At 43.1% G+C, this 23,100-nt stretch overlaps 3 protein-coding genes and 1 long non-coding RNA gene across 5 annotated transcripts in view; 3 read left to right on the top strand and 1 right to left on the bottom strand.

The window, feature by feature from the left end:
* Positions 1-9,307, top strand: part of LOC110398611 (skin secretory protein xP2-like) — a 184,303-nt gene extending 174,996 nt beyond the window's left edge. Inside the window, exons 2-3 of one of the 2 annotated variants that reach the window (XM_021396428.1) lie at positions 8,151-8,253; positions 8,806-9,307. In XM_021396428.1, coding sequence (XP_021252103.1) covers positions 8,151-8,213 — 63 coding nt within the window. In that variant the 3' untranslated portion in view covers positions 8,214-8,253; positions 8,806-9,307. Of the gene's footprint in view, positions 1-8,150 lie in introns of both variants that reach the window. The other variant, XM_021396427.1, reaches the window with a different exon arrangement.
* On the top strand, positions 9,452-13,213 carry RPL7L1 (ribosomal protein L7 like 1). Its single transcript, XM_021396426.1, has 7 exons — positions 9,452-9,574; positions 9,720-9,828; positions 10,986-11,149; positions 11,322-11,459; positions 11,708-11,817; positions 12,063-12,275; positions 12,509-13,213. The coding sequence occupies exons 1-6, from the start codon at positions 9,561-9,563 to the stop codon at positions 12,269-12,271; spliced, it is 744 nt and encodes a 247-aa protein (XP_021252101.1). The 5' UTR covers positions 9,452-9,560; the 3' UTR covers positions 12,272-12,275; positions 12,509-13,213.
* On the bottom strand, positions 14,404-17,853 carry MAD2L1 (mitotic arrest deficient 2 like 1). Its single transcript, XM_021395408.1, has 5 exons — positions 17,688-17,853; positions 17,388-17,534; positions 17,188-17,308; positions 15,779-15,882; positions 14,404-15,171 (listed from the first exon to the last, which is right to left on the bottom strand). Exons 1-5 carry the CDS (start codon positions 17,761-17,763, stop codon positions 14,999-15,001), a joined length of 621 nt encoding a protein of 206 aa, XP_021251083.1. The 5' UTR covers positions 17,764-17,853; the 3' UTR covers positions 14,404-14,998.
* LOC110398059 overlaps positions 17,897-23,100 on the top strand; it is a 134,005-nt gene continuing 128,801 nt past the window's right edge. The window contains exons 1-2 of the long non-coding RNA XR_002438173.1: positions 17,897-18,012; positions 19,021-19,130. This is a non-coding gene — a long non-coding RNA (uncharacterized LOC110398059). The remainder of the gene's footprint in view (positions 18,013-19,020; positions 19,131-23,100) is intronic.

The raw sequence follows: 23,100 nt of genomic DNA, 5'->3' as shown, positions 1-23,100 counted from the left end.
ATGGGAAACTGTCAGCAGAGAAGGCTGGGCAGCAGCTGCAGAAGTAAAGGGTGTGGTAGTCCAGACAGAATTGGCAGCAGGGTGGCTACCCTTTCTCCATGTCTTGGTTATCCAAACCATTTTGCAAAGATGGTCTTGCACTCAAATCTTCCCTTCCCTAGCATTCAAGAAGAGATTGTATTGTAATATAGTATAAAACAATATCTATCTATATATGATGATATGGGGTTTGGCATGATGTATAAAAACAGCTAGGCTGAGACAAGTTAAAGGCCCATCTTGCTGTGGTGTGATAGTGACAAGAAGGGAAGCTTTAGGAAGAGCGAAGGAAACGGGAAGTGACAGACCACAAGAACGCATCCATGACCTCCAACTGTTGCTGCTTAGACCTATTTAGAGCCAGAAGGGGTGTAATTTGTAATAAATAGTTTCTGTTGCATTATTTTCTGTAAAACTGTTCCGTCTTTGCTGCATGTATGGTTTCAGCTTTCTTGGAATCTGGTGGCCAAGAGGTCCACATCTTAACTGCAAGTTCATTTGCTGAAGAACCTGCTACTTGTTGTGAACCTGTCTCCTGTTGCTCCATTGGAGGTTCCCTGAGGTGTATGGAATGAATGGGAAGAATGAGGACTGACCAAAGCTGCAGCATTCTAAACATGCAGGGGGTTACAGCAGTGTAATAATAATGATAGTCTCTGCTGTGTAGCGTATCCTTTTTGAAATAATTCTTAATTATTGTTATTCTTTGTTGTCCTAAACATAGAGCTGATACTCTATAGTAGTTCCAGAACCTCACTCCCATGCTTGCTAATTAGCCTAAACTCCATCTTTTCATGTATGAATTTGTGAAATGCTGCTGCCATCTTAGTGCCTTAGCACTCAGCCTCATAAGGTCTTCTGCTGTGCCACATGCGGTGCATGGGCGTGTACGAGCTTGTGCTGTGAAGATCAGTACCTACCAGGGGACCTGTAGCCACCGCAGAAGGCATGAACTGATGCCAGGTCTCTGTGAAATGGTAGATCAGTACTCCTATGGCCACATTCATGGCCTGGTGTTTATTTTCTGAAAGCCTGTATTTGGATGCTTGTAGTGAAAGCTTTCAGCTCAGCTACTGTTAACCAGATAATGACAAATTTAGCTTCAGTAGTGAGCTAAGCTAAGGTCCCAACAATAAGTGCTATGGGTTCCAGGTTTTGTGAGAAGCCTGCACCCATCTCCTCCCATCCCTTGCAGTATGTTGGCAACTTGGTGTCTGAGGCTCGGCTCCTTCTTTGGCATAGAGCTGCAGTGTCTGCTGACGTCCCTCAGGCTCTGTCTTCTTTATCTTGGCTGGACAGTTGTCTCAAATAATTGTAGGCAAAACAGAATGTTCCGATGAAATCTTTCCCTGCATAAATTAACAGGGATAGAGTGAGAGGACCTTTGCAGCCCTACTGCCATGCACTGCTACAGCGCTCAGAACTACAGCTTCATTTAGAGTTTGACAGTGTAAGCTGCAAACTAGTAAAACTATTCTGCTGTGATTCTACATAAATTACTGCAGCTCACCTCCAACTTATGGCGTTTTAATTCTCTTTTGAATGATTCTTCTGCTCCAAACAAAAGTTCCTTCCCCTGAAGTTGTTCAGGAATTTTTGTAGTTTGCTAATAATAAACTGGGCCATAAAGGAAGAATAATTAAAAAGTTTTTTTTTTTTTTTTTTTTTTTTTTTTAAGGTACAAATCATTGTTTAGCAGCTACCACTCCTGTATTGGAATCACTGACATTTCGAAGTTGTATCTGGGTATACAAAGCATTTCCTATGAAGCTGTCCATGTTGAAATGATAAACCGCCTAATTAGGTTGCTCCATTGCATCTCTTTTTATGGCTCCCTAGTCTGCAGTATTTTTATGAATAGATCATGCTGTGGTGTACTTACGAACATGCTTCCGCTACCTAAATGGCATAATTAGTTGCATTTTTATCTTGAAGGTTCAATTAAAAAGTAACCTAGTAGGAGGCAGCATTCCCAATTACTGAATGTAGGAAAGACAGCTATTCTGCTCTCACTGTCTTTCATCTCAAAAGTAATTTAGTCTGTCTTCTTTTTCCTAAAAAAAATGTTCTTTTCATCCCTGTGGAGATAGGAGACATCATAGAGTCCTGTGGAGACCGTATATAGTGATGCCTCTTTTTACCCCCCCCAAAATTAAATTTTTTAGTAACAGTACCCTCTGTTGTGATTAGAAAAGATGGAAAAATAAATTATTGTAATAACTGTTTAGTGTAATTGAAAAACATTAATTTTTCTATTTCAGGTTCGTTAGTCAAGCTTAACAAACACTTGAAAGTAAAATTAATTTACATTTAATTTCTTGCAAGTGTATTGCTTTGGAAGCCTGTAAACAGGTACCACCACTCTCAGAAAATGTCAGGACTTGATGATAGATTAAAGTCTAATTTGGTATTCATAACATAGAAACTCCTAAAGCTCCAGGTGTAATTTCCCAGGACAATGACTGAGAACAGTATGAGTGGTTTATTAGCAGTCTGTCTTCTAGTGAAGTATTCACAACAGTTACTGTAAAATTGAGATTTCTAAGTTAGGATATTTTCCACTAATGCTTGTAAATGAATTGCACTAAAGAAAGAGAAGAAATCACAGCAGCAGCTGTTGCTCAGCTAGAGGATGGCAGGAGTGCTAGAGGACTTGGTCTTGCGTTCATGGGAGACTCCTCACATTAGCAGCTGATAACAGCCAGGTCATTGCTCGCACAGGAGGCAGCGTGAAGGCAATGAGGCCATGAAGGAATGAGCAGACTGAGCAATGACCTCATTTTCAGACCTATCAAATCTGCGTGCCTCCCGAGAGATGCAGAGTTCCTGTCTCCCACAGTCAGCTTTGGCCAAGCCCAGCAGATATCCCAGAGAGGGAGAGGTCTGGAGTCATCTGCGGGCCCATGGAAAGCAGTGGGATTTCTCACAGAAACAGATGTCTGCAGTGAGGGAGGCAACAGTATTTTGCTGTCAAAGTCGATGGAGAGTTATTTTATGTCTGTACTTATTTGAATGTATTTATAAGATACATGCTGCACAGTATTTGGAAAGCAGTGTTTTAAATCATACAGAATCCTGTCTGATCCCATTTCCTTTGAATTCGGTGAAAACTTGGCAATAATGCTAAATATAAAATAATCGACCCTTTTTGCATTAAATGTGTTCTCATATGTCAGGAGGCCACATCTGGAGTGAAATTCTGAAAACCCTTGTGACTGCACCTTGCTTCTGCCCAACAGGCTGGACTTCCCATGGATGCAGATGCACTAAGCTCTGTTACATGTGGGGGTTATCCAGAAAGTGTCTGCCTTATGGCCAGGATGGACACAAACATCAGTACTTTTTCACAATGCTATCTGCAATTCAATTTGCTGCTGCAGGTGAAGTTTTGCAACAAAGATCATGAAATAGAGTTTTGAGGAGTTGCTTGGGAAGTCTTTAGAAAGACAAATGGAGTAAATTCCTTAAAGTGAAAAGATGAGGTCAGAAATGTGAAATGTGAAACGTTTCCTTTTGACATATGCAAAATGCAGAAACACTGGGTTCTCTTTTCCTGAAAAAATGCTCTTATTCATAAGTCATTTTTTATTTTAAAAATGTTGGGTACAAAATGAATAAGCATCTGAGTTAAGTTTGAAGAGAGCAAGACAAAAAAAAAAAAACAACCTGGAGGGAATAAAAGGTTTTTAATTTTTCCATTTTTTTTCTTTCAAATATGACTTATATGCACCATACAGAATTGTTTTTCCACACTTACGTTTTTTTTTTTTTTCTTTCAGGGATACACAAAGCCAAAACCTTATCTTTTAGCCCTTGTAATTTGACACATTAGGCAGTCATCAGCTGCCCAGCAGTCACTGCTGTTTGTCCCATGCATGTCTCTCATAGCCAGGTTACTCCCTGTGAGGAGTATTTGCAGGATTTCTGACAAAAATGTTGTTGTTAAGGAACCCTGTTGTTACAAGAATAAAAATATGCATGTACCTACAACTTTCACAAAAATATTTTTATTAAATATTAGTGTATCTCCATATGATTGTTATTTCCATGAAAGAAAATCCAGGACCACCCAGCTTTTTTTTCTCTTAAACACTGGTTTGAGTGTGTGTATAGAGCAGTTCCTGGGCCTTTTTCCAAATCATATAAACTTTTTCCTTAAAAGATCTGAAAATGGGCATAATTTAAGATCACAAGGTATTTCCCCCATTAAAATGTTCCCAAGATTAGATCACAGTCTGGCAAAATAAACAGAATCTAATTTGTTGGCTCTTTACATGAGGATTTCATTACGGGCAGATTTCAGACTGGGACATGGTTCACTGGAGAGAGTGACAGACTTCAAGCATGGTTCTGAGACTGCACACAGTGTCAGTAGAGATTTTGTGGGATTTGAAATAAATTTAATGGAGTTTCATGCTCTCCTGTTAATGTGAGAGGATAAAATAAGGCAGGAAGCTTGGTGGGCGAGATGCTTGACATCCCCCTCACTCCTGCCTCTGCCCTTGGGATCCATGCCCAGTTACTTGTGGTTTGCCTTTGGGGAAGCACTGCCCCTACTCTTACCTTGCACCGCAGACTTCATCATTAGAGCTCTGAATGCATGTGTGCTAAAGTGAGCCAGTTTTTGACATGCTTCAGTGTCCAGGTCCATAGGGCTTAGATATAGTTATGGAACAGTGGCAGTGAAACATATTTCTACTAAGTAATAGTAATCTTTGTTTTGTGGCAGCTGATATAACTGTTTACTATCCACTCACAGAAATGTTCAGAAAAGTTGTAACACAAGAGCTATATGTCACAGTGTCTAAAGAGATGCGTGGTAAGTATAGGGTGGGAAATTTTATTCACAGTAGGCATGCCTTAACAATTTCTTCTGGGGACATAAACTGCTGTCTAGGCTTAAAAATGTAGAAATTGAGAGTCTATGACTGCCATCTCTCATACCTGTAGAGATAGTTTGGTAATGCAGATAACTAGAATTTGGTGCAACACATTCCTCCCATGACTGCGTACCGCTCACCACCAGTGCATCCCAGAACAATGGTCTGTACCCCAAATAGCAAACATCCCGGTTAGTGAAAAGAGAGAAGCCCTCAGACAGGTCCAGAAAGCTGCACCTTTAGCAAGAAGATTTAAGCCATGGCTTAAGTCCACATAATTTATTCCTCCTGCAGTGTGAAAATAGCTTTAAGTGTTTAATCCAAACATGAGCTGTGGTCACTTAAAAGAGGACTGTACTTGCACAACAACAAAACAAAACAACAGTCTCTACTTTTTTGAAACTGGAACCCAGCTGACCTCAGTTTGCTGCTTTTTATTTTCTAATGTCTTTTCATTTATGTCTGTGAATATGGTAATAAAATATATGACGCAAAACATTAGCCTAAAGTAGGACAATAAAATGAAAGCTGGCAAGCCACTACACTAGAGGCAGAGAACAAGATCATGTCAAGACTTCACGGGGACAAAAGAGGGATCTGTGTGTGTTTGCCTTCATTTACTCTAACAAAGTCTCAAGCACAATGGAGGGACCTGCTCTTGGGGAGCCCTGCAACACCTATGAGAATTCTAGAGGCACTGGGAAGAGTTTCAAGGCAAGGTGCGCGGAAACTGTAGAAAATGTGAGTGTGCTGCAGCAGCAGGCATGCCAATATGGACCGGTGTGATTACAGCAGAGCCACTTCATCATCAGTACAATATTCTGGGTTTTATCTATAAAGACAAGCAGCACAGACAAAGCAAGACCTAGCTTTTTGAGACAGGCTCTTTTTTAAATTCTTCCCTTCCAGAGCAGAGAAAAAACCTTCTCCTTTACTGTAAAGGTATCTTCTGCCTTTTGATTTGGATCTCTCCAGTCAACTTTTCAAACACAGTCTCCTCAAAACAGCATAACAGATCTGCTGAAGTTGGCAAGGTATCAAAAGGTAGCATAATATATAATATACAATATATGATACATAGCATATCGTGTATAATATATAGTATATAATATGTATACTGTATGTATACAATATATATAACATATATAATATATAATTAATATATGTATTGTGAGGATTTGTGTATATTTTGAAATGAAAGTGCAAAAAGTATGTTGTACAGAAAAAGAGGCTGTTTTCTATTCTACTGATGAAAAAGAAGACATTTTCCAGGCTTGCTGTAAGGACAATTTATTTCTAATATGATACATTCAATTTTGGTCCTTAAAAGCAACATCTTCCTTCCCTGCCCACCCTCCCCAGCCCAGCAGGCCTGTTTGAATTGCATGAATACCTTGTTTTCAAAAATACTTTCCTTTGGTGAGTTCTGAGCCTTATCTAAGGCGCACTGGAGAAAAATGGAGAAAATGCACTCATAATGGATACTGATGGGAAGCCAGTAGCTGACTTATGAAGTCACTGAATAGCAATGACTGAAGTGGCATGTCTAGATATCCAGGTTTTTGCTCCAGCTTTTAAAAAATGACTTTATCTATCATTCTGAATTGCCCACAAACTAGGAAAAATCGTTTAATCCATCACTGACTGATGGTGTCTATTGTAAACACGCTGTCATTGGATTTATCTGTAACAGTTAATAGAAATCTCGGGAAATGTAAGTCCTTGTTAAGAAAAAAGGACAGAATAGGAATTTAGAGTGCTGAATGTCAGTTTGCAATAGCTTGCCATATAGGAAAGCGAGAATATTTTTCCTGAATATAAAGACATTTGAAAAGTAACTCATTAATATACTATAGCTATTAGTTAATGTTTAACAAGTCAGCTGAGGTGTGCTGCTATGCTGTGTGGCATTTCATAACAACAGCACTTGAAATATTTACTTACTTATTGTTGTCCTTCCATTAATAATGAAATAATCGAGATCCCATCTGCATTTCCCTTGTTAAACAAAAGATACTTGTGTGTAGATTTAAATGGGACACATTTTCCTTTGTGAGCTACCAGAGACTTCAGCTATTTTGATATAGAGCCACTTACCCTCATGGCAGTGAAATTTATGATTTGCCCATCTGTTCTTTAATAAAGCTTTCACATTATCTATTTCATATACTCCTTGCTTTCTGTTTCATAATCCCAAAGAACGCATCAAAGAATAGCTGGTAGGAAGCTGGCTTTCCTCTCCAAGAGATGTGCTCTTTGCAGAGCGCGTGCCCGAGCCCATGCTGGAATGTGGGCTCTCATTTCTAAATACAGGTATTCAGGTACAAAGCATCAAAATACGAGTACCCTGATTTAATATTGTAAAGGTTTGCAGTGTCTTTGAGGTGAAGCTGCTAAACTTTGACATCACAGAGCTTTTTAGTGCAAGGCTCCGATTCTCAGCTGTGTAGCTGCAAAGTTAACAGTATGTCAGTGGTGTAAATAAATGAGTACAGATGCAACGAAAGCAACACATCCAGTGTGTAGGCACACATCCCACTTCTGTCCTCCGTGGCAAAGAGGAGGCTGCAGAACACCAGTACTGCCCCATCAGATAGAGCATCTCCCTACTGTGAGGCGAGGGCACCATCTACGGGTGAGACTGTTGTCCAGCCCGTCTGCCACAATTCCCCCTTCTTCGGAATCATGATTTTGAACACAAAAGCATTGCTGCAGCTCTGGTTCAGGCTGCTCGGCAGCTCTGCCAGTCCATCTGCTCAGGCCCTGCATTCCTCTGTGCCTTCCTGTCATTCAGATGAGGACATCCAGAGTGATGTATATCACTGTATCGGCTGCTCACCCCAGTCCTGCTCTCCACCTCCACCTGGACTGACAAGACACACTGCTCTGAGTGCTCTCCCAGGCTTGCTTCCCCCATCTCCTCAGCCCACTGCTCTGGTTTGTTGCAGCAGTTCTTTCTACCAGAATGCATTCATGGGTACATCCTAAAATCCAGCAGTTATCCATATATCCTTGTTGTTTTGTAATCTCCTACAAGTTCAGTGCAATAATCCCTTTGCATTTTCTAAGGAGAGCTGCTTTCACTACAGGTTTGTCACAAGCCACCCCAACTATGTAATGCAGTAAGTACAGTGACGAGATCTCTGTTTTTTTGTTTTTTTGGTTTTTTTTTTTGAGGGGGGTTATAATTCTGGATCCTCTCTCCATTCTTGTCTTCACTTCTTTTTATAGCATATTTTGGGACTGTTAACCAGGAAGCATTGTGCTACAATAGAAGTGCTACAAATGCTCTAACATCTGGATATACTGCATCAGCAATTCCTGTTTTCTCTGGGTGAGTTTTCCCTGTGTTTGGGCTGTTTCCTCTTCAAAGCTTTGGCTCTATGATCAACATAATGTCACCTTACCTAGGACACAGCAGGACACAGTTGCTCTCATTCAACATGTGCAGGGCACAGGGGGTGTTTGTACCCACACTGTCCCAGCCTGACAGGAGCAGTCCTTGCTTGCTGGCTCCAACTGGGACAGGCATTCTCGTTGGTGCTGGAAATTAACTGACACTCAGGAAAAATTATTTTCCTTTCTCAGTTTAGCTGGAAATGGTACTCCAAGGGTTTATATGTGAGGGCATAGCTTCCCTGAGACAGACAGAAAAGAAAGAAAAGCAAAGGTACCCCCCGCCTGCTTGTGGCAAGACTACCTATGCTCCCTCAGGGCATTACAGAGGGCTGTGTGGTTAGCAGACAAAGCAGGTACGGGCTGAAACCCAGTGACTGCAAACAGAAAGTGAGGTGAAAGTTTCTGATCTATGAGTTGTTACATCCTAGAGAAGTCTCTAAAAGCTCCATTGACATTTAAAGGATTTCTTTTATATTTATTGTTAAAGATGCAGAGTCCCAAACCTTTCCCAGATTGGAGATGAAGCTGAGCAGCATGTACTGGTAGAGGCTACCCTGGCGTTCAGACTCGCTGTGTGCAGCCAGGGAGAGGTGCTCTTCAACAATGGGCCTCTCCAAGATCATGCTAGGCCTACTGTCTTGATAAATACTATTCTGGGTGAAGTTACAATGATGTTATGCAGAAACACATCTAACAGACCGATTCAACAGCAGTGGAGAATGGTGGAGGTGTCAACGGATCTGGTACAAGTTGCTCTTGTAATCTCGTGTACAACATTCACATGAAGAATCAGCAAAAGCAGCGTGAAGAGGAAGGTGTAAGAGGCAGAACCATCTCTCAGAAGAAAAGCTCGTGTTCTTGTGTCTTGTCCTGCCTCTGCAACCCCTGTGGTGCATGTATATGTATGTATATTCATATTCCCAGGCAGTCCTTATGGCCCTCGAGCTGAGGCAGCATTTGATTCCAGACAATCACTGCTAGGGGCTGCCGTTTTGAGTTTGACGTTCTTGACAGGCGTTCAAAAAATCTCCATCCCACCCATATCTCTCTATTGTATAGACAGCCCGGAGGCCCCGCCCTTCCCTGCCCAAATATGCCCTTGCTCTTCCGGTTTATTCCTAGGGAGGGTGAGAGGCGGGACGAGCCGGTCAGAACGGCGCATGCGCCGCCCGCCACCTCCCCTCCCACCCACTCTGCCTCACGCGGCGCACGCGCGACAGTGCCACCGGCGGCGGCGGCAAGATGGCGGAGCCGGAGTGAGTGCCGAGCAGTCGGGGAGCGCGGATCTGCCGCCATCGGGCGGGAGCGGGAGCGGGCGGCTGCGGGGGCCGGGGAGGGCGGCGCGGGGAGCGTCGGTGGGTGTGACGGGCGCTGAGCGTGACCGGCTTCTCCCGCCCGCAGGCAGAAGCGGCGGATCCCGTTGGTGCCGGAGAACTTGCTGAAGAGGAGGAAGGCCTACCAGGCCATCAAGGCCACCCAGGCCAAGCAGGCGCTGCTCAACAAGCGCAAGGTGCGGGGCTGGGCGGGGCGGAGCGCTGTCCCCGCTTTCCCTTTGGTTTATGAACTCTTTAGTTTAACAGCTGAGGTGTTTCTCTGCTCTGACAGCCAGCAGCAGGGATTTACCTTGCAAATGGGATAGGGCTTGCGGAGGGAATCCGTTCCTGCGGTGCTCGTGGGGCCACGTTAAAACCTCTTCCCTTGTTTGTTGGATACCGTGGGTCTGTTTGTAAGCATGCAGATGGCTGCGGTGTTCCCCAGGTGGAAGGGGAAGCCCGAGTAATAATGCTCAGTAGCCACTTTTTAAGATTCTCCTTAGTAAAAATGACCCTAATGATGGGAGCTAATAGCTAATCAAGTCTCTGCTTGCTTGAAAAATGCAACCTAATTTCACCGATGGTTTCCAAGATGAAAGAGAACCGAACATGTGTAATGTATTCTTTGGTTCAAAAGTGGCCTAATGTTTTAGCTAGTAGTGTAACTGGGGTGCTGTTGGGTAACTGCTGTGTACCTTCTTCTTGCATGAGGAAGCACTGTGATGTGGGTGGGTGTACTTGATCCTGAACTGAGCGCAGGCATGTGAACTTTTGAATTGGAAAAAAAAACCTTTCAATTTTCCCATAGTTCTGAAAAGAATTTTTTCAAGTGAGCAGAATGTCCTGTATTTAAATTAGTAATACTACAGGATGCACCTTTCTCCTTTTTTGCATGTGTGTTTTTGTAAAAAAGGAATTAAAACCAAGTTATTTTCTTTTGGATGGTTATTTTGAGTCACAGTGGACTATCGGTGTCCCTCCTGTTTTATAATGCATGTTGCTTCTGGCTTTCCCTGTGACTGACCAAGCCGTGTGTGAGTGACTGTGTCTGTTTGATTTCTCCTGTGCCTGAAGCATCTTGGGTCTTGCTTTGTGTCTTTCCTAACTTATTTCTTTCTGTGGAAAACTGCCCTGTTCTCTGTTTGGAAGTTACAGCCCACTGCTTAAAGTTTGCAAGTTTGTATGTTGTCCCTGAGTTCTGTCTCTTCGAGGTTTGGATTTTCAATTTATTTTATTATTGTCTTCAAAAATGAAAGAGCATAGTCCATGAAGTTGTGAATTTCATCTGACCTTTGAGATGCCTGCTTCTAGGATTGCTGAGGAGGATGATCGTTTCTTATCCTCTTGTCTTTAGCTCCAGAAGGGGAAACAAATCCAGTTTAAACGCCTTGAAACATTTGTTCGAGATTCGTGGCGCAAACGCAGAGATGACGTCCGGCTGAGGCGCATGGAGCAGCGACCTGGGCAGGTGGCTGTGCCTGAGGAGCACAAACTGGCCTTTGTTGTGCGGATTACAGAGTAAGAAAGCTTGCTACTTATTTTTATTATTGCTATTGTCTGTAAATGTCACATCGCCTCTAAGCGAAGGAAGTGTGATCAAGCCACCTGTGTCTCTTTGCAGGTACGCTGAGGCCATTTGGTACTGTGTTTAAAGAAATGTGGTTACTAATGGAATGTTTTTCTGTTTAAGGATTAAAGGAGTGAGTTTGAGGGTAAGAAGAGTGATTGAGTTGCTGCAGCTGAGAAAAATTTTCAGTGGAACATTCGTTAAACTGTCTCCATTATCGCTGAAGATGCTGCGGATTGTAGAACCTTATGTGGCCTGGGGGTAAGTACTATTTGATTCACATGGTTTTGTATCAATTTGTAAGTATCGTGGCTTTCTGATTCGTAGCTAGCTTCTTCAGTAAGTGGTCAGAAATTCACTGACTTAACATCTAAAACTTCTTATTGTTCATTTTCATCATTCTAAAGCTACCTTGGTTACTTTCCGACTTCAGTGCAAAGGATTAGAGTGGGACTCCCCACTGTGTTATGTCTGTCCACTATGCAATCTGATTTCTTGTTTTTGTGCAGGTATCCTAACCTGAAGTCTGTACGAGAACTCATCCTGAAACGGGGCCAAGCAAAGATTAACAAGAAGAGGGTACCTCTGACAGACAATATGTTGATAGAGGAACACTTAGGTGAGGAATAAGATAAGAAAATGAAGTGAATCAGCAATTAAGGGAAGTCTTGAGAGTTTGCAAACTGATCTTAGAGAAAAGGGAGGGAGAAGAATTGTGCAAGACTTGTATATGGAGGACTGGTGGTTCTTGGATAGTATGAAGGAATAGCTGCACATCTCCCGTATGGGTAGTGGGTGTGTGTGCTGTGTATGTGCTATATGTGTCTCGTCCATTTTATTTTGTGTTGTTTTTTTTCCGTGCAGGGAACTTTGGTATTATTTGCCTGGAAGACCTTATTCATGAAATCTACTCAGCTGGGAAGTATTTCAGAAATGTCACAGACTTCTTGTGGCCATTCCAGCTGTCAGTGGCCCGCCATGCTGCACATAATAAAGTGGGTTTCCTCAAGGAGATGGGTAAGCCTGGCTGCAGAGGTGAAGGAATCAACCAGCTTATACGTCAGCTGAACTAGACAGGTGAGGAATGTAACTTCCCAATCCTTATTGTTTATCTGGCTTCCTAAGAATAACTCTATTGCCATCAAACATGAGAGTTTGCAACAGTGACCCTCACAGTCACATAGGAAACTAGAGAAGATCATGGGTTGCATTAGCTATCAGTTCTAATGGACTACTCCATAAAGGCTTGATTGCTGGGAGACTGTGTTCAAGTGACTGGTAATTTTTTTTCTTTCTTTTCTGTTCTGCAGTCTGTGCGAAAACACCAGGATGTACAACCTGCTTTTTCACATGTAATTTTCACGGACCGGGGCTCTCTACAGTGATATACTACATCTCTTGACTGTTGCTACCTTAAAAAAAAGAAGGAAAAAAACCCAACAAAATCCAGGTGATGCAGCTGTGCTCTAGGCTGGTCCTTGAGAATGAAGTTTTATTTGGTGCGAAAAAGAAATGACCTGAACTTCCTGGAGCAATCTGACTTTTTTAAGGTGTTGCAATTTTTTTTTTTGTTTTCAATACTTTTTACTGCTGGCACTGTACTAGTCAGCTCTTGATCTCACCTTTGGTATAAAGCATGTGTTGTCATTTCCTGATTTAAATTTGTTACAAAGGAACAGCAGCCATTGCTTTGATCCAGTCCTCCCCAAGGGAAGCGCTTGAAATTGTCCTTGCTGTTGAAGTGCATCTACTTCTAGGTGTAAATGGGTAGTGCAGTCAGCTGGTTAAGAACATTGCTGACAGGCAGAGGAAAGCACTAGGTTTATTCCTCTGTTACTGCAGCTAGAACATATTTATTTTTTGATTTATCCTACTGATTTACATAATATCTTTGTAACCGCGCTAGAGTGGGACTGCTGTGGGGGTGAATGTTTCCTGGTAGGAAAGCCCATTATTCACACTCTACAGCAGTAATACAAAATTAATAGTTTTAAAATAAACTCTTTTAAAAAATAGTATTGTACCACTCATGCTTTGACTGATTGATATATAAGTGCTTAAGTACTAAGTAACTGAAATGTAAGTGGGGGGAGTGCTGAAAGTGTGTGGTGTAAGCTAGTGTAAATTTTCTTTTTATGGAGCTTCAACTGGGCTATTGTCTGATACTAATTTGGAAGGCAGTGCTGTGCTTAATCATTATGGGGGCGGGCTGAGAGAGTTGGGCTCTTCAGCCTGGAGAAGAGAAGGCTCTGGGGGGGACCTGATAGCGGCCCTCCAGTACCTGAAAGGGGCCTACAGGAAAGATAGGGGGTGGACTTCTTGTAAGGGCAGGTAGTGACAAGACAAGAGGAAATGGCTTTAAAGTGGAAGAGGGTAGATTTAGACTAGATTCAGGAAGAAATTCTTTACTGCAAGGGTGGTGAGACACTGTAACAGGTTTCCCAGGGAGGCTGTGAATGCCCCCTCCCAGGAAGCATTCAAGGCCAGGCTGGATGGGGCTTTGAGTGACCTGGTCCAGAGGGAGGTGTCCCTGCCTACAGCAGGGGGTTGGAACTGATCTTAGGGGTCCCTTCCACTCCAGGCCATTCTGTGATTCTTATTAACCATTGAGTCTCCAACAAACAGTATTAGGCACAAGTGGGGACAAACTACAATTACTGAATAGTTTCATGGATTTCATAGAATGGCTTGGGTTGAAAAGGACCTCAAAGATCATCAAGTCTCAACCCCCCTGCCAAGTGCAGGGTCGCCAACCACTAGACCAGGCTGCCCAGAGCCACGTCCAGTCTGGCCTTGAATGCCTCCAGGGACGGGGCATCCACAACCTCCCTGGGCAACCTGTTCCAGTGCGTCACCACCGTCTCCCCTGTCTCAGTTTAAAACCATTCCCCCTTGTCCTATCGCTATCCCCCCTCACAAACAATCATTCCCCCTCCTGTTTATACGCTCCCTTCAAGTATTGGAAGGCCACAATGAGGTCTCCCTGGAGCCTTCTCTTCTCCAAACTAAACAAGCCCAGTTCCCTCAACCTTTCCTCATAGGAGAGGTGCTCCAGCCCTCTGATCATCTTGGTCGCCCTCCTCTGCACTCGTTCCAAGAGCTCCACATCCTTCTTGTGCTGGGGGCCCAAGATTGCATAGTGACTAAAGCATTTAATTTGTGACTGAGGAAACAAATAAGGCAACTACCAAGATCTGGATTTGTTTTCTGTTTTTGGAAGCAGGTATACCTTTAATAACTGTCAAAGAGTACTAATGGCAGTAGCCTGAACTGCTGGTATGTAGAGTTCTAACAAACATCTAAAATACAAATTACTGCATTCTCTGACTGGGAGAACGCTGTACAGTTTCAAGTTTTATTCCATAAAATAAGAACACAGACATAGAAAATGCTGGACAGATGCGAAAGAAAGACAAGACATACACCGATGCAGAACAGCACCCTCTCCAGAACTGCAGAGTCTTGTTATTTAAAATACAAGGCTCCACCTGATTGAGCCTTTTCCTGATCATCAGCTGTTTTCACGGTATGAACTTCAGAATTGGTCTTGGGATTAGAATATGGATTATTTCTGGTAATGAAACCCAGACCTTGCGTGAAGAACAGGCATAATACTGTCATGAACACCTCAGTAGAGCTTTTCAAACTGCCAACTTAACCTAGTGTTACACCATATTATCAGGCACGCTTGGCCTTTTTTTCCTGTACCATACTTCAGCAAGAGCAGTGGTGTGTTCACAACATAGCTGCACTATGAACAGAAACTATACAAGAGGACGGGATATGTACAAGAGACAGTTTTAGGGAAAAGAATCCTTTTTGTAAGCCACCATACTGTTTACTTTGTGGATCGTGGTAGTGAAGGAACGAAGACGAACCTCTTCTGAATTGGCAATGAATTGTGGTCCTGACTCTTCCCACTTTTCTGGCACTACCAAATCTTTATCTGTGTAAATCAGCAAGTCAAAGGCACCTGTAAGCAAGTAGGAACAAGTTAGCAGTACACATGCGTAAAGATAATATGGCTGAAGTTAAAATGCATGGAGACATGTACCAAGGTTATCAGAAGTTACACTGATACTATTTATAGAAAAAGGGCGGTTAAAGAAGGAAAACAAGTACTGGTTAATACTCCTATAGTCACAATATTTCTGATAACTGTAGTTCCTCAGATATACCAAGTTTCATCAAGCTAGTTAAGTCACCTTGAATCGCACCTTTTGGAGAGAAAAAAAGCTTTAAGTATTTTTGGGGAAATTACCACTAGTACCATAAAATGAAGTTGCTCCAAGTTCTTGAATGAGAGAGAGCTAGGGCACAGTTTTTACACTAGCAATTCTTTTGTTGTCTAAGAAGCAGTACAGGATGATCCTAAGGAGTACTTATCTGACATGCTGCTTCTATCCTGTATGTAACTGAGACTGTCTCAGTCTAAGAAAGCCTTATACTCTCAAATGCAATAGCATGACATTTCAAGTAGTAATAATAAAAATAGTGGAAAAGATTTCCTACAATGGAATGTTAGTTCAGGCTTTCTGGAAGAAGGTGCGATTTCTTTCAGAGAAGTTATGAATACTCACAGGCAGTTTCCAAGAGAGGCAGAAAAGTTACTGTGGCAGTGATTTGTCTGATAACAGATCGAATTTCATCTTGAATGGCTTTCTGAGATTTTTCTCGGGGTGCACTGGCAAAATAGAAAAACGGTTAAGAAAGCAACTTCTACGTACTATGCTGACAGCTTTTTTTAAACACAGTTCTGCTGAGCTGTCGTGGCGTCTGTTTGCTGTATGATTATGCAGAGTAGAGGCATTCTTTTAATCCTTAAGTGGGCTTAGAAAACTGTCAGTTTCACTTTGTTGTTTGTGAAACCTTGCAATGTTTTTAAGGACGTATTTTCTGTCTGGAATGGGTGAGAGAGTTTTGGCAGAAGAGCAGTAGTGCAGGACTTTGTTTTGTTGCAGATTAAAAAGCATTTTAATAATTGAATAACAGAATCATTTGAGTTGGAAGGGACCTCTAAAGGTCATGTAGTCCAACTCTCCTGCAGTTTATTGCCTACAGCTCCATAAGGTTGCTCAATGCCCTGTTCAGCCTGACCTCGAGTGGCTCAAAGGACGGGGCATCCCCCACCTCTCTGGACAACTTGTGCCAGTGCCTCACCACTCTTATTGTAAAAAAACAAAAGCCAGAAAACTTACTTCCTCCTTATATCCAATCTAAGCTTTGCTTCTTTTAGTGAAGCTCTTTCCCCTTGTCCTATTGCAGCAGACCCTGCTAAAGAGTCTGTCCCCTTCTTTCTTATAGCCCACTTTAGATACTGAAAGGCCACTCGCAGGTCTCCCCAGAGCCTTCTCTTCTCCAGGCTGAGCAGCCCCAGCTCTCTCAGCCTGTCCTCGTAGGAGAGGTGTTCCATCCCTGGGATCATTTCTGTGGCCTTTCTCTGGATGCACTCCAACAGGTCCATGTCTCTCCTGTCCTGAGAATTCTAAGTCTGGACACAGTATTCCAGGTGGGGTCTCACCAGTGCAGAGGAGACAGGCAGGATCACCACCCTTGTCCTGCTGACCATGCTTCTTTTGATGTGGCTCAGGATATGGTTGGCTTTCTGGGCTGCGAGGGCACATTGCTGACTCATGTCCAGCTTGCCATCCACTGGTACCTCCAGGTTCTTTTCAGCAGGGCTGTGTACTATCCTTATCTCCCCGAGATTGTACTGATAGCAGGGGTTGCCCCGTCCCAGGTACAAGACCTTGCTCTTAGCTTTGTTGAATCTCATGAGGTTCATGTACGCCCACTGCTCAGCCTGTCTAGGTCCCTCTGGATGGCATCCTGTCCCTTGAGCTCATCAATGGCACCTGCAGCTTTATTTGGTAAGGTCTGACAGCTCTTACTGAGAAGCTGCCCTGAGGTAACAGCAGCACTACCCTTCGTGGTCTTTCCCTTGCGCCTCCCTGTAGGGAGGAGCAGGCACAGGAATGCCATCACTCACCTCTCGCCCTTGGCATTTTTGTCACACTCAATGTCGAATTGCCACCGCTCCAGCACCTCGTTGTTCTCAATGCTAGAGATGACCACTACCAGGCGCTGCACGGTGCACTTGTAGAGCCACTCTGGAAGAGGCCACAGCGTTTACTAAAGGCCGTGAGAGAAAAGGGGTGGGGGGGGGACACGGAGAGGGGAGGCCCGCACCTTTCATCTGCTCCACCACATTGTTGAGGTAGTTCTTCAGCTCGGGGTCGGTGGTGACGAGCAGGGTGAGCCCGTACTTCTGGACGCGGGTGAAGGTCTCGGGAGGGTAGATGCCCCGCTGGTACAGGATGCTGTTGATGCCATAGGCTGTGCGCACAAAGCAGGGGAGGCGTGAGCGGGCCGCCCCTCCTGCCCCACCGGCGGCCATGTCGCCCGCGGGAGAGGAGCCAGCCGCCCATCCCCTCTCTCCTCCCCTCTCCCCCGTCTCCCCGCGCCCCCAGACGGCCCGCGGCCTCTTACAGAAGAACTCGGCGACGATCTCGGCGCTGCCCCGCAGGGTGATGCCCTGCTGCTCGCGGCTGAGCTGCGCGGCCATAGGGGAGCCCGCCCGCCGCCCGCTTCAAATCGCGCCCCGCCCCTTCCGGCTGCCGCGCAGGCGCACCGCGAGGCCGTCCCTCTGCCCGCTCGCTAGAATACGCGAGCAGATGCGCAGCCTTAGTGCGCGTGCGCGTGGTGCGGCCGTTAGCCGGCGGGGGCTCAGGTGGGAGCGTGCGCTCCGTCAGTTGCCGTTCGGTGCGCGTGTCCTTGCGAAGGCGCTTCTGCGCTTGGAAGGGGCGCGTTCCAGGTGCGAACGGACCAAAGTACTTCTCTGGGCGATTTCTGGTGGTGCTCAGTATGAAAGGCACCCTGCTCAGCTTCTAGAAGTTGGGTTGCTGTTAATACCCGCTGTTCTGCTTCAGCCCCCCTGCCGTTCTTTTTTCCCAAAACGGTCTCAGAGCCCTTCCTTTCCCCCACTCGGCTTTTCGCGGGCTTTGCTTCCTCTGAGGTTCCCGGCGGGCCGCTCCCTGCTCGGGACAGCGGCGGGAGCCCGGGCGCGCGCTGCAGCTGGCGGTCCGTCCGTACAGCTGCCTCCTCAGCCGCGCCGCCGCTGTCGCACCCAGGTGGAAGGGACAAACCCTAGCACTCCTGGAGGCGAAGCTCAGCTCCTCGCAGTTCTGTGCGTTCTTAAGGGTCTCCCGCCGCAGTTGGCTGATCTGGGTTTCCAAAAATTGGTTTCTCTGTGTTTTGGCAGAGGTGGACGAGGTACTGTTGTTGATATGACCACACGGATACACTTAATTACTGACAACAGGTTTAATTGCACATTGCTTCACCGCCAAAAGAAAAAAAGCCCTTTGCATTTTGCAGTTTTGTTTTTTCTGTCTCTTTAGGGAAATGCGTTTCCCTTTTACACTGGCCACCATTTCTCTTTTAATGCCTTGTGTATCCTGTAAATGTAATTAATGGTACAAACTGCATATTTTCTACACTTTTGAACTTCTTTTGCAGTACAAAGCTTCTGATATTTCCCTTTGTCTTTCAACATATTTATTCTGTGACCAGTTCATTAATTTTAAGGAGCTTGATCTTTTTAGTCCATGAGATAACATCTTTCTTAAACTTTCTGTTTTTTATTTTTTTTTGCTAGAAGGTCCTTCATCTTCACTATTCTTTTTTTTTAAATCTCATATGAGCAAGGTGTTCCTGTCCTCTGCCAATAATTCCCTTCCATGAAGGCTTAGTTATCTGACCATATGCTTGCTGTTTTTCCTTTTGCATTCTCCAATTATGCTGTCTTTGTTCTCTGTTACAGATCCTGAGCTCCATGGTACCTGTTTTCATTGCTTCATCCAGGCCAGTGTCACTCAGCTTTTTCTGCCAGCAAGTATCCAGGGCATGGGTGCTTCTCTGTCATGTATCTAGGTCTGTAGTCGTCACTTGACCATACCATGTTGTGCTCTAACGGAGCCACCGAGCTGCGACGGGGACATATATACCTAAGTCCTTTTGTTGTGTTACTGAAGAGGCCCGCTCCATGTACTGCTGGTGCATGTAGTTTGCATTTAGGGCATGTCCAGCTGCATGACAAGCAGGAGGCTGTGGGGCTCTCACGGAGAGCAGTGGGGATACTGCCGTGGGTTAGGGAATTTGTGTGTCTGACAGCCCGCTTCCTGACCAACTCGCAGGGACTCAGGAATGAAGATGACAGACTGAGTTATACATTCTGGCACATCATGAGTTGGCTATCCTTGCTTTAATTATCTCATGCTAAAGCCTTAATTTTCATAAGGAATGTGAAATCCCAGTTGCATTTAATTTAGTTCTCTTATGATTCTTCAGTCATTGCTCTATTTCTCAATTACATTTTGATGTTATGACAGATTTTTTTTATTCTCTTTTTTTGTGGAAGGAAATGTCCCCTATTTATCTTGGCTTTTCTGCAACATTTAATGATTGCTTCCCCATGGCAATTGTTAATGAACCTGTGACAGTCCAGATCACTGCTGCTCCTTCAAGTTTTTTAAGGCAACTCTAGTCATGCTCCTGTAGTCATTCAGCAGACGAGAAGAAATTATCCGTGTGTAGAGTTCATTCCCGGGTTTGGGGCTTTTTTTTGGTTTAGTTTTTTTTAGCCCTCAGGGCAATGTGGACGGGTCTCTCTTGCCAGCATAATAAAACAGGCTGTAAAATAAAAGTCCTATTTGTTACAAAAGCCCTCTTATCACATTAACAAATTGTCATATTAAGTCTCAGTAAAATCCAGTTCTTCCTGTGCAGAGGAAGGGAATCTTACCCTGGGTAGCAGAGCCTTAGTTCTTCTCCTGTTCTGGTAGATCTCAAGCTCTTTTGAGTTATTTCCCTCCCCACTTAAGGGGGAGCTTCTCTACTAGCCCATAGAAAGAGCTGGTCCTTTCACTTTCTTCTCTCCTATTTTCTGTGCCTTGTTTTGATTCTCCTTTGGGGTTTATAATGCTGCCCATCTGAAGTTGTCTCTGCCTAATATTTATGGTGGGTGGGTGTTGAGCTTGTTCTTGTTCTGCAGGTTAGACTTTTTGTTCCCTTCCTCCCTCAGTCTACCTTGTGGTATTTGTAGATCCCATGCTGGATGCTGTCTTCACCTTCTGGTGGACTGAGGCCCTTCTCAGTTGGCTGAACTTCCACGGTTTCTAGTGAAATTGTTACTTTTCTATTTCAGCTGTTTAGTTCTCTGTGCTGTGGGAGGGAATGATGTTTGGGTTGTTCCCAGCTAAAGCTTTTCCAGGACATACGATAGGTCACCAGCGCAGCCAAGTACCATCTCTGTTTCTTTATGCAAGTGTTATTTTCAAAACTTCTAAATTTTAGATCACAGTGTGTGAGCATTTTACCGCCTTCTATTGCATCTTCACAGCTTTCAGCCAGGATTCCTTTGATTTATTACTGTCTGGAACTAGCTCTAGAATTAATGTAAAATATTGCATGTTTTTATAAGGCATTGTATTACTGAGCTCAGTTTGTTTTAATTTTTGTTGGTGGTCAAGTTTGTTTTCAACGGTCTTTGTAGCATTGAAGTTGGATGAGGTACCTGTGCCAGCTGTCAAAATGACTTCGTTACATGTTGGCCAGCGCTTTTTTTTACAATGTAAACCGTGGGGTATTGTTACGGGTAGCCAGACTGCATTCTTTCATCAACAGCAAGAAAAGAGTGCAACTGGGAAAGAATGCGTTGAATCTTAAATGTTCATTAAAAAGAAATTGACTTTAAAATGAGTCAGCGTGGACTAATCAGCTGTATTAGAACTTCTGTTACGATGAGTAAACTTCCTCCGAAGGATTCATTTGGGGAACATGGTGTAAAACTCTTTAAAATTACTTGTCTCTTTATCTATTATCAGTGATTCTGAATTTATTTTGAAATTAAAAATATTCAGATAAGTCCTTCTTTATCCTAGAAAATGAGAAAAAAATGGTTTCTTTCCTTAAGCCAGTGTAAAAACATCATTTAGCTTGAACAAAGCTGTGTCCTGATACTGGTCTTCTTGTGTAGTGAAATAGCTTTTGTGAATTTTGAGAGTTTAAAAAGCTACTACTACAAAACAACATTCAGTAAAATAGTTGAGTAAGATTCTTCTAATGACTTTACCTCTAAGCTACCAGGAGATGGCACCAGGCACATGAGTTATTTGCATCCTTCTAGTTCAGTCTTGAACTGCAGCATTTTCATTTTACTGAGTCCTCGAGTTTAGGTGAGTTTTAGATGCGTTTCTTTGCCAGTTTTTAAAACGTGTTCCAGAATGAAGGAAATAATTGACCTGAAATCAGAAAATAAAAATGATAGTGATAGAAATCACCTGTAGTAAGATTTTTTTTTTTTTAAAGTCTATATGCTTATTTTCCTGCCAGCACCCTGCAATTATAGATTAACTTTCTTCCTCTGAACTAAATATTTTTGGTTATGGAGACTGCCTGTCTAAGAGATGTAAGAAGTGTGTACATGGCAGTCTTTTTGTCTATGCATGGGCATTTCCCTTTGTAACATGGTTTACTATCTGGTGTGTCTGGCACATTTAATACATAAAGTGAGAGCTTCTTCCACAATGTCTTGTTCTGAACACCAAGAGCTAGGGTATAAGCGTAGATCACTGACAAGCCTTCCAGGAGGAACTTTAGTATATTGTGGGTGTTGTTTTAAATGTATATACGTATTCTTTATAAACAGAAACACTTGTATGTTTGGTAGAAGACATTTTTCGTTGACTGTGGTGAAAAATCAAGCATATTTGTGGCACAGTGAAAGTTTCATCTCATGCTAAGGCATTTTGTCAAGGTGCACCTACATCGATTATGTCAGAATGTCTGTAGAATTGTGCATGTTTATTCAGCAGTTAATGTGGGGCCCTTATGCATGTCGTTTCTTTATAGTTTAGTGTTCGTGATTTATGGAATATGAACTGTATAAATAATCTATCGCTTTTGTTTACATAATAATTGTTTCAACACTTCCGTGCTTTGGAGGAAGCAGATTTCTACCATGGTATAGGTGGTACTTCTTGTATTTGAAATGATAACATAGGTTAGCAGTACCAAAACATCTCTGAAAGGGGCTCCTTATCTAACATCGGATGAAAAACACCCTGTTTTGGTTTACCTTTTGTTGTTGTTACACTAAAGCTAACTTAACTGATGAACAATTAGTTTGAAAGGTTTTGGGTAAAGAAAAGAATCCTGTTACAGAATCAGTGAGAGCAGAACTTGAATGAGCTTTTCATGCCTTGAAAACTTTGTAGTGCTCAGTGATGTCATGTTACAGTGGTAACAGGTGATGTGAAACCCACTGAATCCAGCTCTTACTAAATCCCCAATTAAGCACCGGAAATAATTGGAATGGTGCATTTTAATTCAGTTCATGTTAAGCCCCTGTCATTCTGAAGTTCTCATATTAATAAATTAATAGAAAATGATGCAGTTCTCAGGTAGTTTAGACTAATCTCTTGTAAGACTAAGAGATATACCACAGTTTAAATTAAGAACAGGCCTTTTCTAAGTAATAGCTGAACAGACTCATCAGCAGAGAATTAGACTGTCAATGTGTCATCAGGTACCGAGAAGCAAAGGAATACTGAAGATCGGTTAGCAGGGTAAATGTGCCTTGATAGTATCATAAAGCCTTCTAATAGGGCATTGTTGCACAATTACAACGTTTTTGATGATAGTTGTTATTTGTGCTTGCTTTTTATTGTGTCGTTTCTGATACATAACCAAGATGGACTTGTTTGAGTAATTGTGTTGCAAGAACTGCCTAAGAGTTATGATGTCTAAAGAGACAAATATACTGTGAAACATATAGTGTTTGCATTAGAAATATTTGAAGCAAAAAACATGAACTGTTCCTTCATTTCCCCTTGAAATGTAG

This window comes from Numida meleagris, chromosome 4 (genome assembly GCF_002078875.1).
Source record: "Numida meleagris isolate 19003 breed g44 Domestic line chromosome 4, NumMel1.0, whole genome shotgun sequence".
In the NCBI taxonomy this organism is placed as follows: domain Eukaryota; kingdom Metazoa; phylum Chordata; class Aves; order Galliformes; family Numididae; genus Numida; species Numida meleagris.
This window is presented reverse-complemented; position numbering and strand designations above follow the sequence as displayed.

What these genes read in the sequence shown, in the direction of transcription:
- MAD2L1 (XM_021395408.1), bottom strand. Translation starts at nt 17,763, where the DNA reads ATGGCCGCGCAGCTCAGCCGCGAGCAGCAGGGCATCACCCTGCGGGGC. An exon ending in GATCGTCGCCGAGTTCTTCT is followed by an intron (nt 17,535 to 17,687) that starts GTAAGAGGCCGC and finishes TTGTGCGCACAG; the next exon opens with CCTATGGCATCAACAGCATC. An exon ending in TGTGGTGGAGCAGATGAAAG is followed by an intron (nt 17,309 to 17,387) that starts GTGCGGGCCTCC and finishes GGCCTCTTCCAG; the next exon opens with AGTGGCTCTACAAGTGCACC.
- RPL7L1 (XM_021396426.1), top strand. An exon ending in CGCTGCTCAACAAGCGCAAG is followed by an intron (nt 9,829 to 10,985) that starts GTGCGGGGCTGG and finishes TCTTGTCTTTAG; the next exon opens with CTCCAGAAGGGGAAACAAAT. An exon ending in GTTGATAGAGGAACACTTAG is followed by an intron (nt 11,818 to 12,062) that starts GTGAGGAATAAG and finishes TTTTCCGTGCAG; the next exon opens with GGAACTTTGGTATTATTTGC.